Source organism: Watersipora subatra, chromosome 8 (assembly GCF_963576615.1).
Source record: "Watersipora subatra chromosome 8, tzWatSuba1.1, whole genome shotgun sequence".
NCBI classification, from domain to species: Eukaryota; Metazoa; Bryozoa; class Gymnolaemata; order Cheilostomatida; family Watersiporidae; genus Watersipora; species Watersipora subatra.
The window spans coordinates 16,486,765-16,501,291 of NC_088715.1; the positions used below are offsets into that span (position 1 = coordinate 16,486,765).

At 36.3% G+C, this 14,527-nt stretch overlaps 2 protein-coding genes across 2 annotated transcripts in view; one reads left to right on the top strand and one right to left on the bottom strand.

Moving 5' to 3' along the window:
* Nucleotides 1-11,011, top strand: part of LOC137402329 (zinc finger protein 721-like) — a 45,167-nt gene extending 34,156 nt beyond the window's left edge. The window contains exons 16-20 of the mRNA XM_068088828.1: nt 504-644; nt 819-931; nt 2,440-2,543; nt 3,452-3,687; nt 8,962-11,011. Of these exons, the coding sequence (XP_067944929.1) occupies nt 504-644; nt 819-931; nt 2,440-2,543; nt 3,452-3,687; nt 8,962-10,200 (1,833 nt within the window). The 3' untranslated portion in view covers nt 10,201-11,011. The remainder of the gene's footprint in view (nt 1-503; nt 645-818; nt 932-2,439; nt 2,544-3,451; nt 3,688-8,961) is intronic.
* A 96-nt stretch (nt 11,012-11,107) lies between these two features.
* LOC137402330 (4-galactosyl-N-acetylglucosaminide 3-alpha-L-fucosyltransferase FUT6-like) lies at nt 11,108-12,352 on the bottom strand. The gene has a single exon (XM_068088829.1). It carries the CDS (start codon nt 12,350-12,352, stop codon nt 11,108-11,110), a length of 1,245 nt encoding a protein of 414 aa, XP_067944930.1.
* Between the last annotated feature and the right edge of the window lie 2,175 nt (nt 12,353-14,527).

Genomic DNA, 14,527 nt, shown 5'->3' on the forward strand with positions numbered 1-14,527 from the left:
CGAGGAACAAAACTTTCCGATCAGAGGTCAATAAGCATGGTCATGTGACCGTAACAAGAGAATAACTCCAACAAATGATATATATATAAATCTTAGTGTTTTTTTGTCCACCATATCTCCAGTTATAGCGGCTAAAATCTAGCAATGGAAAATCCGTATCACAGAGGATTTGATCTCGGAACCTCCTGTTCACAAGGCGACAAGCTAACCTATTAAGCGACACGGGATCCAATGAATTCATTGGGCAGATAGTCATTATCTGGGTTATCATACACATAGCGACTCTGTGTTATGTGCAGCGTCACTAAAGCTTGCTCTCACGGTTCTTGTTAGTAAGTTTAGCAGAATGCATGCTAGCTTACTCAAATTAGCCAATAGCAACCACATTACCTGCCACTGTTAATAAGCTGTTTTTAATACCCGTGCAACACCAACATTTGGTGAGTTGAATTATATAATTCGTATTAGAGTTACTTTATTGAGCACTATACTATACTTGACAGGCTCACATGATGACCCACACAGGCTTTAAGCCCTACAAGTGTCCCAAGTGTGACTTTGCCTCCAGCAACTCCAGCAACCTTTATAGGCACATTAGAAAGAAGCACAGTCCTGAGGATGTTGAACTCGCCAAAAACCAAAAGGTCTTGAGTTTTATCTCATCGTTCGCTGTTTAACAGTTCCTTGTTCACGCCTGGACAGGCTGGTTGACCTACGCTCTACTGTTCCTTGTGTCGCAGAAGACACCGCAGTAAGCTGTTATCAAGAGCAGAGTATAACACCAAGTCGATATCGCGTGTTTAAATCTTGTGTTGCAGGTGGATGCTCCACCATCTGACGAGGAAGAAGAAATGGGGGATGAAGATCTTTCTGAAGATGAGAGGAGGACAGACGACGGAGTCTCTCCACGCATTCCTCTTATTATATTGAGGTAACATCGTGTCTGTCTCAGTAGATGGCGCCCTCAGTATTGAATTTTTGGGCAGGTTTAGCAAAGGCTGTCTGGCTTTTATTTAATGCTTGAAAGGAACCCTCATTGGAGTTGTCATCTCTTCAAAGTGTTTGATAGGAGATGCATAATTCAAACTACATTTGCTTGTATAAGTAATATTTTTGTTGATCAAGATAACTGAAAAAATCCTTTATTATATAAACCATAGTTGCTGGATGAATATGACAAATCACATGACTCATTTAAGTTCTGTAATTGGTTGACTGCTAAATATGACAAGTCGCATGGCTCATTTAAGTTCTGTGATTGGTTGACTCTTGAATATGAAAAGTCACATGACTTTTGAAGTTCTGTAATTGGTTGACTGCTAAATATGACAAATCAAATGACTCATTTCAGTTCTGTCATTGGTTGACTGGATAAATATGACAAGCATGTAAATTCCTCATGCCACTCACCTGTTGTTGATTAATACCAAGTGCGCAACCTCCCCCTTTATGTCAGTCAGTCTGTAAGCACCTGACATGCCACCTCAGCACAATTCAAAGTATTTTTTGTGTGCTCATTTCCATCATCATCATAAGAAATTACTTTTACAATATAAATATAAGCTTATTGCTCCTTGCTTTCCTTATATATCTAGAAACATGAATACGGTAGGCACTCCTACAACGTAAGTAATCCATTACAAAGACGTTTACGTAATAGTGGTTTATGCTGGATGACCAGTAACATACATGTAAATTGCCTAATCCATTCCAAGATCTTCTCAAATAAGAAAAAATAAACCTAACTTTATAATTTAATAACTGTACAGTAACTGTGGTATTATTGGTTTGTATCACAGCTTCTCTCCTGTCTCATCACTTTTTACTTGGATTACAGTACTTTTATGTTAAATTAAGGGGAGCGCACGCCTTTGATGTCAATTTAAATGAATTTTTTTACTTTTTTTTTAGAGCAAGGCGCATGCAGCAAAAATGAAAAGTATTGTGTCTAAAATAAAGTAAAATGAAAATATATATTAAAGGTCGTAAGATCGGACTGTGTCTGTCCAGTTTTCGAAGCCGATTTGTTAAAAGTTAAGGTATAAGATCGATTTTAATGAGACTCCGATTTGTGACATTCAGATTAACAGACGGACACTCTTAAGCATTTCTGACTAATTTTGCAGCTCCATATTCTCTCTGCTTTATGGGCACACTTGACGATCTTTCACGCCATGCTATGCTGTGCAGTTACTAGAATATATAAAAGAGATACATCTATAGGTCATTTTTCTCGCAAGTGAGAGAAATGAGACTCGTCATTTAACTGGAGTTTGAGAACTTTTGTTTAAGAACATCTTAAGAATCTCTTACGTAGTACGAAGCAAAAACTTTACATGAGCTCTTTACGCTATCATTACATTATGAAATGTGCGCCATAGTAGCGTCTGCCGCACTAGTAGCGATGACTGATATTACTAGCTGATTTACTGAATTTAGGTGCAAGGAGTGTGACTACACGACTGTGTCTCGAGAGGCCTTGGCGGAACACCGAGAGGTGCATCTTATTGCAGATCTTGTCGAGGAAAACTTCTCTGACGAAGGTATACAATCATAAACTGTTCTGTCATTTACTCCGTTGTAAAAGGAGATAACTCCAATAATAAACTGATTTTGCAATGTCAATTCCCTTTCATAAACATGTGGCATATGTTCAATTTTTTCCTCTAGTAAGAGCGTCCGTTTGTCTGTCTAAATCCATGGCTGGATATGGGGGAAAGGATAAAACGTTTTAGTTGTAATATGGCTTCTGCAAGCCCCTCCCGTGTTCGAGACCGAATAGCTTTTGTTGATGACATTATAGCCGATTCAGAATTAGAAGTAATTAAGTACGGTACTCAGACAATGAAAGTAACAGCACCGACTCTGATGGTGGTGAAAGTAATAGTTTTGTAAAAGTAAGGAATATTGTAGAGGATCGTTACTATAGCTTCATAGCGGTGGTAGCTTCACATAGGTTTAGCAATGCACATAGTATAGATACATTGAATTTTTTGCATAGCAGTATTTGTTAACATGTTGACACCGTAAAAGATATAACAAAAATGTTCAAGATGGGGTTTAAAATTTTAAAAAGTGGTAAACGTATCATGCAGCCAACTCAGCAGTTTTCAGTAAAATGGCTGGCAGTAGGCTGAAAGCTGAATTTGTACATGGATGGCAGTGAAAGGGTTTCTGCATTGTAGAATAATTATGTGCATACTTATTACAAAGGATGATCTCCTACAGCTTACACGGCTACCAGAGCACTAGTTTTTTATAATGGTAGATGGCTCCATGGAATTGAAATTTTAATGCTTTAATAGTGGTTGTCATGCACTTATGTTAACTCTGTGTAATGATGTTAACTCTATGAAAACTCATCGATAAATATTGATTTCATATTTCTTTGAATGAGTGTTTGATAGATTATGGTTTTCTCTTTAATCACATTAATATCAAATACTCATAGATGTCCAAACCGAACCACCGAGTCCAGCCACCGAGTCATCTCCTCTTCCAGAGTCAGCTTTTCTGCCAGAGTCATCTTCTCCGGATATAAAGACGGAGCCTGCGTGTAAAGACGAGGAACCTTGGCCCTCTAGCAGAACCCCAACTACGTCTCCTAGCAAGGCTTTAGCCGATCGGAGAGGAAAGCTCCCAGTGTGGAAGGTGAAGTTGGAGGAAGAGAAGGCAAAGTCTCTCAAGGTCAGTCAGAGATTATTTGCTCAGCTGGTCGCAGTCAATGCTTGACATTCAGATATTGGCTTCATATGTTAAAGCGGTTGTATGCTGGATCGAGCATTCTTGTAAGAGTACATTGTGTTTTGGCTAATTGGTTACACAGCTCATTAACTGGACAAGAGGTGCCTTAAACTAAATGCATATAGCATTCAAACAGATGCATTATATAAAGTTATGTGAAATGTAGAGTGTGAAAAACCAAATTATATGGGTCATGATCACAGAAACCATGGTTAAGTCGGGATTGTAAGATTTGGAGTTATCTACATTAGCAGAAGGAGAAAATTCTCACAGTTATTTTGCAAAAAGAATTTTGATTCTAGCTTCATTACAACAGATTTTATGGTCACTAAATTGAATGCACGTTTACCATTAGTGCGAAAACATAGTTCTGAGAAAACTGGTGTTAAAGTTGGAGAAACGAAAACCAAGGCACAATTTTGTTTACATTTCAAAACATCATAGCAACCAATATCAAGAAGCTGTGATATTTATCTAGATTTCTGTACAGTAATACTTCAACTTACGAGTGCTCTAACATACGAGAAACTTGAGACACGAGCCAGCTTTTAAGCAAGTGTTAGCACTAACATACGAGCCATATTTGAGATACGAGCACGTGAGTCACTTGCCAAGTATGCCGGAGGTGTTTTATGAGAACAGCATCACTCTGTATTTTTCAACTGCTCAGGTTATACTTTTGTATCGTGTTTTTTTGTGCGCGATTTTCAGTGCAGAATTATGTGAATTAAAAGTACTGTGCGTTGACTGAAAGTTTGCCAGTAAAATGAAAAATAATGCAAAGAAAAAGCGAATGATAACAGTTGATATTAAACGGGAAATTATTGAAAAATATGCGAAATACATATGCGTGATTGAGCTAGCTCAGCAATTTGATAGAAATACATCCACAATTATCAAACAGAAGGATAATATTCAGGGCATTTAGTTTGCAAAAGGACTAACGATAGTTTATAAACGGCGCAGCGATCTTCACGACTGCTTATGGAGAGACTGCTCAGACATTGGTTAAAAGATAAACAATTGGCCGGTGACGGCGTACTGAAACGATGCTATGTGAAAAGGCCGGGTGCTATCTATCAAAACTATAAAAATAGACATTCGGACAAGTTGGCTAGTGGTCGTGCATTAACCCTTTGTGGCGACACCTGTGTTCGTCCTAATGGCAACATGTTGAAAGGGCGACAAAGGCAAACGTCCTTAGTTAGGTTTATCTTAAAACGGCTGGCTGGTCGTGAAAGCGAAACAAAGGAAAAATTAGCTAACCAGCGAGAAACTTCAAACTATGAACGCCGAAGAAATTTTAATTACGTTAAGTTGAAAATGAAAGTTTGCTTTTAGGTTTGCTTCTGAGTTTGTCTGTTAAGACATTGATAAAATTCAGATTTATCAAAGTCAACTGTCGTAATGAAGGATAACTTATATCTCCCTCCCTGGCAAATGCTAGCGTTAGCTGCTATTGTATGTATTTAATTTTACATTTTAATTAATCACATTTCCTTGCATTATTTTTTAATTGTTGCTTTTTGAAATCATGTGGTAAGTTAGGACAATAGCCGACATGTTCTTTCTGTTACAATATCTTGTTTTGAGTGTTTTATTTGCATTTTTAGAGTATGGAAACCAATCAATATATATTTAATTGTTCTATATATAAATAAATTGCACCAACATGCGAGCAAATTAACATACGAGCTCAGTCTCGGAACGCATTAAGCTCGTAAGTTGAAGTATGACTGTATTTAGATCTAAAAATTATGCTGAATTTAAAAATCTAAACATATTTTAGCTGGTTGTCATAGAAATAGCTGTATATTTATAAGAAAATGTATTACTTAATTTTGCACATATTAAAAACGGCTTGGCAGTACAGACGATTCCCTACTTACGAACATTCGAGTTACGAACAATGGTACATACGAACGTATGTACAGTTGTTTGTAACTCGAATAACTTTCGAGTTATTTGTTTGAACTTTACATACGTATTGTAAAGGGATTTGCCGGCCTTTACTTGGCACGTTCTATACTACTAAATAAAGAGAAGAGAGTGCAAGTAATTTCATTCAGCTTTTAATTAGCGAAGGAAATTTCACTAGCCGAGGCGCGTACGTCTATCTGCTCTGCTCAACTAAATGAGCGCACTCATTTATATAGAATAATATCAACCGTTCCGGCTAACGGCAAACGGTAAGAACACCGGCAAACAAGGTGAATAAATAGGACCGCTAGCGCGTTGGTATGACAACAATATAAGTGACGATAAATGATAGTGTTATGACGGTATATCAGATATAACAATAGCATAACGAGTGAAACAACGATATAATAAACGGACAACACATACAAAAAATTAGACAACAACGATAAGTGATAGCATAACGATTAAAACAACAATATAATAAAAAGGACAAGACATACGATAAATAAGAAATGCAGTGTCATGGCCCGGCGTCCACCAAAGTATTATCTCCATTTTATTAAATATTTTTTTCAGTACAAACCAATACAGGTTACTTATACAAGCCTTAAACATACTTATATAAACCTTCAATATACTTATATAGGCCTTAAACATAAATTATAATACAAAATATAGCACTGAAGCAACTTATGTACAAATTCACCTTACGAACAATCGTTCGGAACGTAACTTGTTCGTAGGTTGGGAACTGTCTGTACCGCGATATTTGGCACAGCCAAATCATCAACAAAATCTTTAGAAAAATAACAACAGTAACATATTGCGCACCATCAGTCACTATATACTTCGATCTTAGAATTCGAATAATTATTTTTATAATTAAATCTTATAAAAATCTTATAAAATTGAATAATTATTCTTATACTTAAATATTGTAATAATCTTGTAAGAATCATTAGAAAAATATCATCGTAATTCCCTTTACTTTCACTGCTTTTGACATCAGTTGGAATACCGAAGTACTCATTTTAAGTGTTCAAAATGTCAGAGTTAACTTTAAAATCGGCAAAAAAGAAATGATTATATTTATCGGATGCCATTTTTCAGTACTTACTGTTTAGCATAGCAACGGTTTTAAGGTTTTTTTTTAGGGTTAACTCATTCGCACCCGACTAATTTCTAGGCAATTAGCCCCAGAAACCGATAATTTTTCAGGAAGTTGCCGTAATTCAAATTACTACTACAGGAGACAGACTTGAGATAATTTACTCATTCAAATTTCACAAGAACCAGCAAAGTCTCTTCTTTCAGATTATTATTTTTTAATATGATATATCATATTAATATAGACAACTCATATCTCTTTCATGTAAATTCGTGCCTCAAAGAAGGTAGTTTCAGGAAATCTCCAACTTTGAAAAAATTGTCATTTGCTGAAACAAAGTTAGATTTGCACCATAAAAGTTGCAAAATATACAAAGTTTGACTGAAATTACTTTTTTATTACACACAATACATAGTTATGAGTATTATTGATACATATGCAGTTAGTCATGAACATGAAAACCATGAAACTCTAACTTTTCCTCACGAGTATCATCCTTTAAACAAAAGCATAGCAAATCTATATGCAATTATAACTCAAATAAAACGTCATGAAAATGTTTCAAATAATAAAAATATGTTCAACAACTCTGTTCTTGACTTTTCAAAATTCATAAACAGCTCTGAGAATCAATATGATCCCATCGAAACTGAAGGATAACGTTAGTCTGACTGCGGCTGGCAGCCTGAAGATTGCATTTTTATTTAAGCATAACGATTCAATTTGCAAAATTAAAAGTTAATAAAAACTTTAAAACATTAAAAATAATGTTTTAATTTAACTTATGCAGTCTTTCAATGTCTTACCACTTCTGAATCTGCATATTTACTTTTCGAGTTGAAAAAAAGTTATCGCGAACGATAGAATTTCAAGTTGGCATGGTGATTTCCGGTTTTGGCAGATATTGAGATGGGTGTACTAATTTGGTTATAACTTTTGCCAGGGACGTCATAGAGGCATAAATTAAAGTTTCTCTGATTGGCCAGATATTTTTCTTTATAACTAATTAGAAACTATGTTTGATAATTTGAAAATAACGATGCAAGGAGTCGGTAGATTTCAGACGCAATTTAACTCGCGTTGGGTGCTTAGCAACGTTATAAATAGGCGAGTTAACTTGCGCCTTGGTGCGAATCAGTTAAATACTTCTATTGGCTAAACTGACTTCAGATTCAGAAAGATCACTCTTTGATTTGTCCAGATGCACGTGTTACAAAATTCGTTACCATTATTATAAATTCAGTTGGTGCAACTTCAAAGTCGGATATCTCAACTTCGTGATTTGCGACTTAACCATGGTTTCTGTGACCGCGACACATATGTTCGAGGCGAAATAATTTTAATCTTTACTACAATAAGAGCCGTGACTGTCCAAGGGCATGCAAAGAATGTTGGAAAAAGGTCGTATCGCACAGGAATTGAACTCCAATATTTGGTATGATGAGCGGACGCACTAAACACTGAGCCACTCAACCACTTTCTCACATTGTGGAATAACTATTCACATAGTTATTCTCATGGCTCACCGGGCTGCCAGCATACTAGTAATTAATAGAGCGGTTTCTAGAGTTTTTTTAGCTTTTAGGAGCTTGTAGTCACATTTCCACATATTTTGCACTTACAACACAACATAGTAAGACATGGTGAATCTTTTGATACCAAATAACTGTAATGTGAATTTTGTTGCAAGTCAACCTTTAAGAATGTCGTATGTTAGAAATTACTCTGTTTTTGTAGAGAAATATCTACTTTAATTATATGTTGTTTGCTAGAAACTTCACTAGTTTGAAGGGATCATAAGTCAATTGTCATGTGTATATTGGATACATTGTACACTTTCACGGAATGAATCTTTGTAGGCAGGCATTTTGTCCAGCTGTGGTTCAGTTGTTAGGAGGCCAACTTATGATCAGTGGGTCATTAGTTCGAATCACACAAGGACCAGGATTTTGTTAAGACGGGCTTTCAACCATTATTGCCCGTGCTCAAACTAACTATTGTGCCAGTATCAGTATAAGACATGACTGGCAGCAGTGATCCCACAATGAGTACTAAAAGATAATAGAATCAGCAAAAATTTGATTTGCACAAGGCTTTACTCTTGTCTCGTACCAAATGGGGATCTTGCAATTTAACTTGTTTATTGCAATGTATTTTTTCAACCTTTATCCTGGGTCTCTGTGCTGTAGAAAGAAGAGGTGGAAGTCGGAGAGGGCAGCAGGTCTCCACCCAAGTTTACGTACACCAAATACAGCAAGTTCTTCTGTACACTATGTCCCTACACTCACACGCTCAACGCAAATGTTGCCCGGCATCGCAGCAGAGTGCACTATGGAGACCATCCGTATCGATGTCGTTTTTGTATTCTCAGAACTCAGTCTCTATATCAGTTTAATAGACACAGGTGGCTGTATCATAACGTTAGACCGTGGAATCTACTTCCTAACCGCAAAGATAAGGGACGGGTTAAACGATTAAGATTTAGAGCGAAAGCAAAGCTTGTTGTGACGTTCTCATGCGGGCGTTGTGGATTTGACACACAGAATGTTGACGACTGGGGCAAGCATTTGAACAATCACGCGAGGGAGCAGATCACAAGTTTGCAAGAACGATCTCCAAAATCTGTCAGTCGTAAAAAGGAAGCGAATTCCGCTGCTCCCATTGACAACATATTTAGTTGCAGTGAATGCGACTTTACGTGTCGACGAAAAGACATGTACACAGCGCATGTGAAGCAGCACAGTCGAAAGGCTATAGTCTCCAAGTGCGATCAATGTCCATACACAACGAGTAATCCGTACAACCTCATGAAACACAAACGGACCCACACCGGTGAAAAGCCGTTTAAGTGCAGCTACTGTACGTATCGATCTGCTGACTCAGGGAACCTCAACAAGCATATTCATTCGCATCACGGAGCTGAAGGTGTAAAGAAACGAGCGATGCTCATGCTGAAGAAAAAACCACCAAAAAAACCGACTAGTCCAACCGCGGATCTGGCGAAGCCAGTCATGAAAGCTCCATCGACTATAAACGTTCGCCCGCCTACGGTGAAGTTGTCGTGCGAACCATCGCAATCGTCGACGCTTTTTAAGTGCACGGAATGCGAGTACAGGTGTGGCAATGAGGAGTTTCTCATCGCCCATCTTAGTATTCATAAGAAGCAGGGCGACCAATACGTCTGCTCCCTCTGCGAGTATTCCTCGAGGAACCAACAGAATCTCGCTAAGCACATCCGAACGCATACCGGGGAAAAGCCATATCAATGCCAACACTGTAGTTATTCGGCTGCCGACAAAGGAAATCTGAACAAGCATGTCAAGACGCATCACAAGAGAGATGAGGGCGACAAACTCACAATTGAACAAACTGTTTCAACCCCAATCACAGACATTAAACCTGTGTTGGACTTCTCTATGAATCAATGAAGTTATCCAATATGTACTGCTTCTGCAGCGTTTGATCTACTTGTAACATAATAAAACATTACATTTATCATATGCAAATTAGTTCGGAATGGATCAAGTCAAACCTCATTTAGCCTAATGATTTTTTTACCGTAGCATAACTTTTTGACTTGCTGCTAAATCTTGAAGTAGCGATCGCATAGTGTGTGACAGATTATGGATTCTAGCGCTATTATTTTGGTTATGTAGTGCTAATAAAAGTATGTGGTAGGGTGTGTAGATTACGCATGGATATTGTCTGTCCTTTTGCAGGCGATTTATTTATGTTTTTATATTATAATGATATTTATGAATTTTTTAATAAAAAAGCTATTATATTAACAGAATCACTGTAATGATAGATTTTGTTCATATTTTAATAGCCACAAACTATATTTAGTAATTATTGCTGAATTTCAAAAGTAGCTCTAAATCATCAGAAATCCAGCTACCAGTAACTCGTAATACAATTCTGTTGAACTATTCCTGGCTCGTTTTCTGTAAGGCAAGTGAGCACATATGAGAATGAACGCCGCAATGCATATTGCAAATTCATTGCATTTTCAATGTGCAATATGCAGTGCATTTGTAATATGCATTGCATTTGCAACATTTTCCTCATCACATTGCAGTGAAGAAAATTCATATGCACTTTCCTCACTGCATCGCTTCGTTTGTGGTACTAGCTTTGCGGTTATGTTGCTCTAGTAACCAAAATCTTTTGCAAGTGTTCAATATCTCCTGTTAAATTTGTAAATACAGACTTCTTGTCTCTGGCCAATATTTTTTTATGTTTGTCAAATAAAAAAAACTCACAATTGAAAATATGTAGCTTGGTCAAAGAGCAAAAAATATATTATTTGTAACAAAAAGTAATGAAAGTCTATCATCAAACTCTGTCTATATCTTCTACATGTTCTCCTGTCCGGTTTCGTCCTAAATGGTCAAGATATGTAAAGCATCTCGTATCTTCACTGAAGTGCTGGTATACATCGAGAGTTTTTCGCTCTTTTTCATGTGCTTTATCACAAATGTCACATAGCCAGTTTCTATTTATAGTGAATGTTTTATAATTTGTGTTGTACTTTATCCGCCATTCGTGATACTTATGAAAAAGAGTAGAATTTGATGCGACCTCTTTCAGGTAGTCGGCTAACTGCTTGGCGTTTAAAAAAGAATCAGCATGAATATAGGAATTGGGAGGAGCGAACTTCTCATAGCGAGCTCGGCGACCTCTGACAATTGGAATCATGCCTAACCTCAGGTTCCGCCAAAGCTTCTCAGTAATATATTCATCGCAGTCTGAATTTTCAAAGGCAATATAGAATTTATATTGCATTGATAAAACTCTTCGGAATTTATCCGCATGCGTATTGTCGGCAGCTGATTTATTGCCACATCCTCCAAAAATATCGACATCGATATGCCTTTTGAGCTCGTTAACATATTCCTCGCGTCTGCTGCTAGTAATACAGTTGCTAACTAACCATACAACTGTCTTGTTTTTACCTTTCATATGATCGACCTTCTCCCTTTCCATCTTAGCCACTTCGGAGGGTGTATTTTTCCAGTACCATCCATAGGGTATAACGATGTCCGAGTCCGATTGGTACGTCATGGATAAGTTGAAAGTGTTATTGAGGAGCTTCAGTTGCTCAGGATAGTAAAATGCTGGAGGTTCCCGTATAATGAGTATCCATTTCTGATCGTCTTTGTATCGTTTTGGCAATTGGCGTAAAATAAAATCTTTGTTTTTCAAGTTGTTATAGAGATGAAAGAGCACTACATCGCTACGGTAGTAATCCGCTCTGTCAGTACTCCATTCACAGCTGTGGTCGCATTCTGATAGCGGATTTTCTATAACCTTTTGACCTTTCTTTCCAAACTTTGCATATTTTGTTATTTCAAAATCGGTACCGTAAAATTGTGTATATGCCAAAATCAATTTGGTGTTTTTGCCAGTGCGTAGGTCTGTCAGACGACTCGTCATTTGGCGAATGGCTGCTGAAGAGCCAGAACGTAAAGCATCGATCGTATAATCGGAGCTCCATAGCATATATCCCTGTAGCATGACTACTAAAACAGTACTGGCCGCTATGAGCCTACGAGTACGCCATGCGCTCACTACTTTCATGGCCGCTTCAACTAGTAGAGAGTAGAGTCTATCGATTAATGACTGAAGCAGTCTGCATGTGTACACCGTTCTCTATTGTTGACTGGGAATAGCTTGAAGAGAATTTCTATTATTCACTTTATACCTGGATTTAAGTGAAGCCTAGTTACATAAACAACAGTTATAAAACAATCGATCAGATTCAAAGGTTGCTTTACATTATTAGTATTGTGTTTAAGCTGTGTTTGAAAGCGTTTAGTTACAAGCGTATTGCAAGGCATCATGGGAGTTAATCATTTGATTTTTATTGTTAATGAACTATTAGTTTAACTGCAAATGTCTTTCTCTCGACATAAGATGGCTATTGTCTCGATTGTTTCGACAATAGCCGTCTTATGGTTTAGGTTTTATCATTCACTTTTACGCAGCTCGGTTTTCCCCCCTTCTCTTACCATCTGTTCGTGTCGTTTCTTTAATTTCACGCTACATCTTTGTATCTCAGTCTGAGTCTACCCTGATTCCTCTTTCCTTCGAGGGTTGCGAATATGATATTTGTTTTAGCACTAGCTCATGACCCATCATGTGTGCATGTCTCTGACATCTTAGGCTGGGACATTTGAACTATTTTCTACAATTATGCACTGATGAATATAAGTTGAATTTAATGAAGGAATGCTTATTAGCTACCCTGATTTGTTGAACTACAAATAATGGCTGCAAATCGCCTCAGCAAGCTACTCTATACCAGAAAATGACTGTTTATTCACTTTGAATGGCTGCAACTGGTTAATTTGACTGGAATATTAATAAATCAGAAATTCGGCTAAAAGAAGAAAGTGGTATCTTCAAATCCTCTTCTGTGTGTTTGTTGTTTATAAAGTTTTTGTTGTAAATTTGTGCCTAATTTATTACATAAATTTGTTAGTATTTATCTAATTTTATATTATAATGTGCTACTTCATTATATTATACTATACTTTGCATTATAGTAATAGATTGATATAATATATTATTATTAATATTATACATTAATATAATACTAGTATTTGTATCAATGTAATATCAATATAGTAATGTTATACATGTATATAAATATACTAATATTATTTTAATATATAATGTTATATATTGCTTATATAACATTAATATATTGCTTTACATTAACAAAACATATTAATGATTTGCTTTGTTGCTTTATACCACCTTGCGTTATGCTAATATAAATTATTGTACATTGTATATTATGCTGTAGAAAGTGGTATCGTTAATTCCTCCTCCATGTGTATTTTTGGAGAGAGTTTTTTGTAAATTGTTGATCAATTTATTGCATAAACTTGTTGTTATTAATGTTACTGATGTTATTTGATGTTATTGTTATTATTAATGCAATGTTATATTACACTGCGCTAATGGATTGTATTATTATAATATAAAATATAAGAATTATATTAATGATTTTAATTTACCCATTATATTAATGCTTTGTTATAATGCTTTATACAACATTATGTTATGTTAATGTATATTATTGCATATGATGTTGCAATATCTATTATATTAGGTTTAATAAAGATATTATTTCGCAGTCTTATGCAAAATAACGCTGTAACTGTAATAATTTGGATTACAGTTACTCTTACACGCCAACACTTCTCAAACTCCTCTCCGAGAGAAGGTTATTTTTCCACTTTTTCCTTTTTTGCTAGCTATGTTGCAGTGCTTTGGTAATGCTACATCTATTATAATAACTCTATTGCTCTCCTTGTCTACAACCACGATATCGGGCAATGCCAAGACTTGTTTGTCTGGGTGTAAAAGTTCCAGAAGAGCTTAGTACGATTGAGCTCATTGACCTTATCAGGAGTTTTCCACCAGTGTTGGGGTATATTGAAACCATACTCATTGAATCGGCTCTTGTCACACCCCCCTCCTCCCATCTAGACATTTAAACACATCAGTCTTCATAAATGCTTTTGCTTAGAAAATCATTTATCTATCCAGTTTTCTAGCCTGACCTTTTAAAATCTGTTACAGTTGCGGACTCAATATGATATGCACCGATATATCTGTAGCTAGATTTTAGGTGCCAATCAGGATGACTCCAAATTGATTTGTATTAAAATTATAAATTATCTAGTAAATTATACAGTAGTAAGTAAATACCTTAGCAACATCTTGTTCCCATTTCATTTTCAA

Excerpts from the sequence above, each read along its gene's own strand:
- LOC137402330 (XM_068088829.1), bottom strand. The coding sequence starts at position 12,352 with ATGAAAGTAGTGAGCGCATGGCGTACTCGTAGGCTCATAGCGGCCAGT.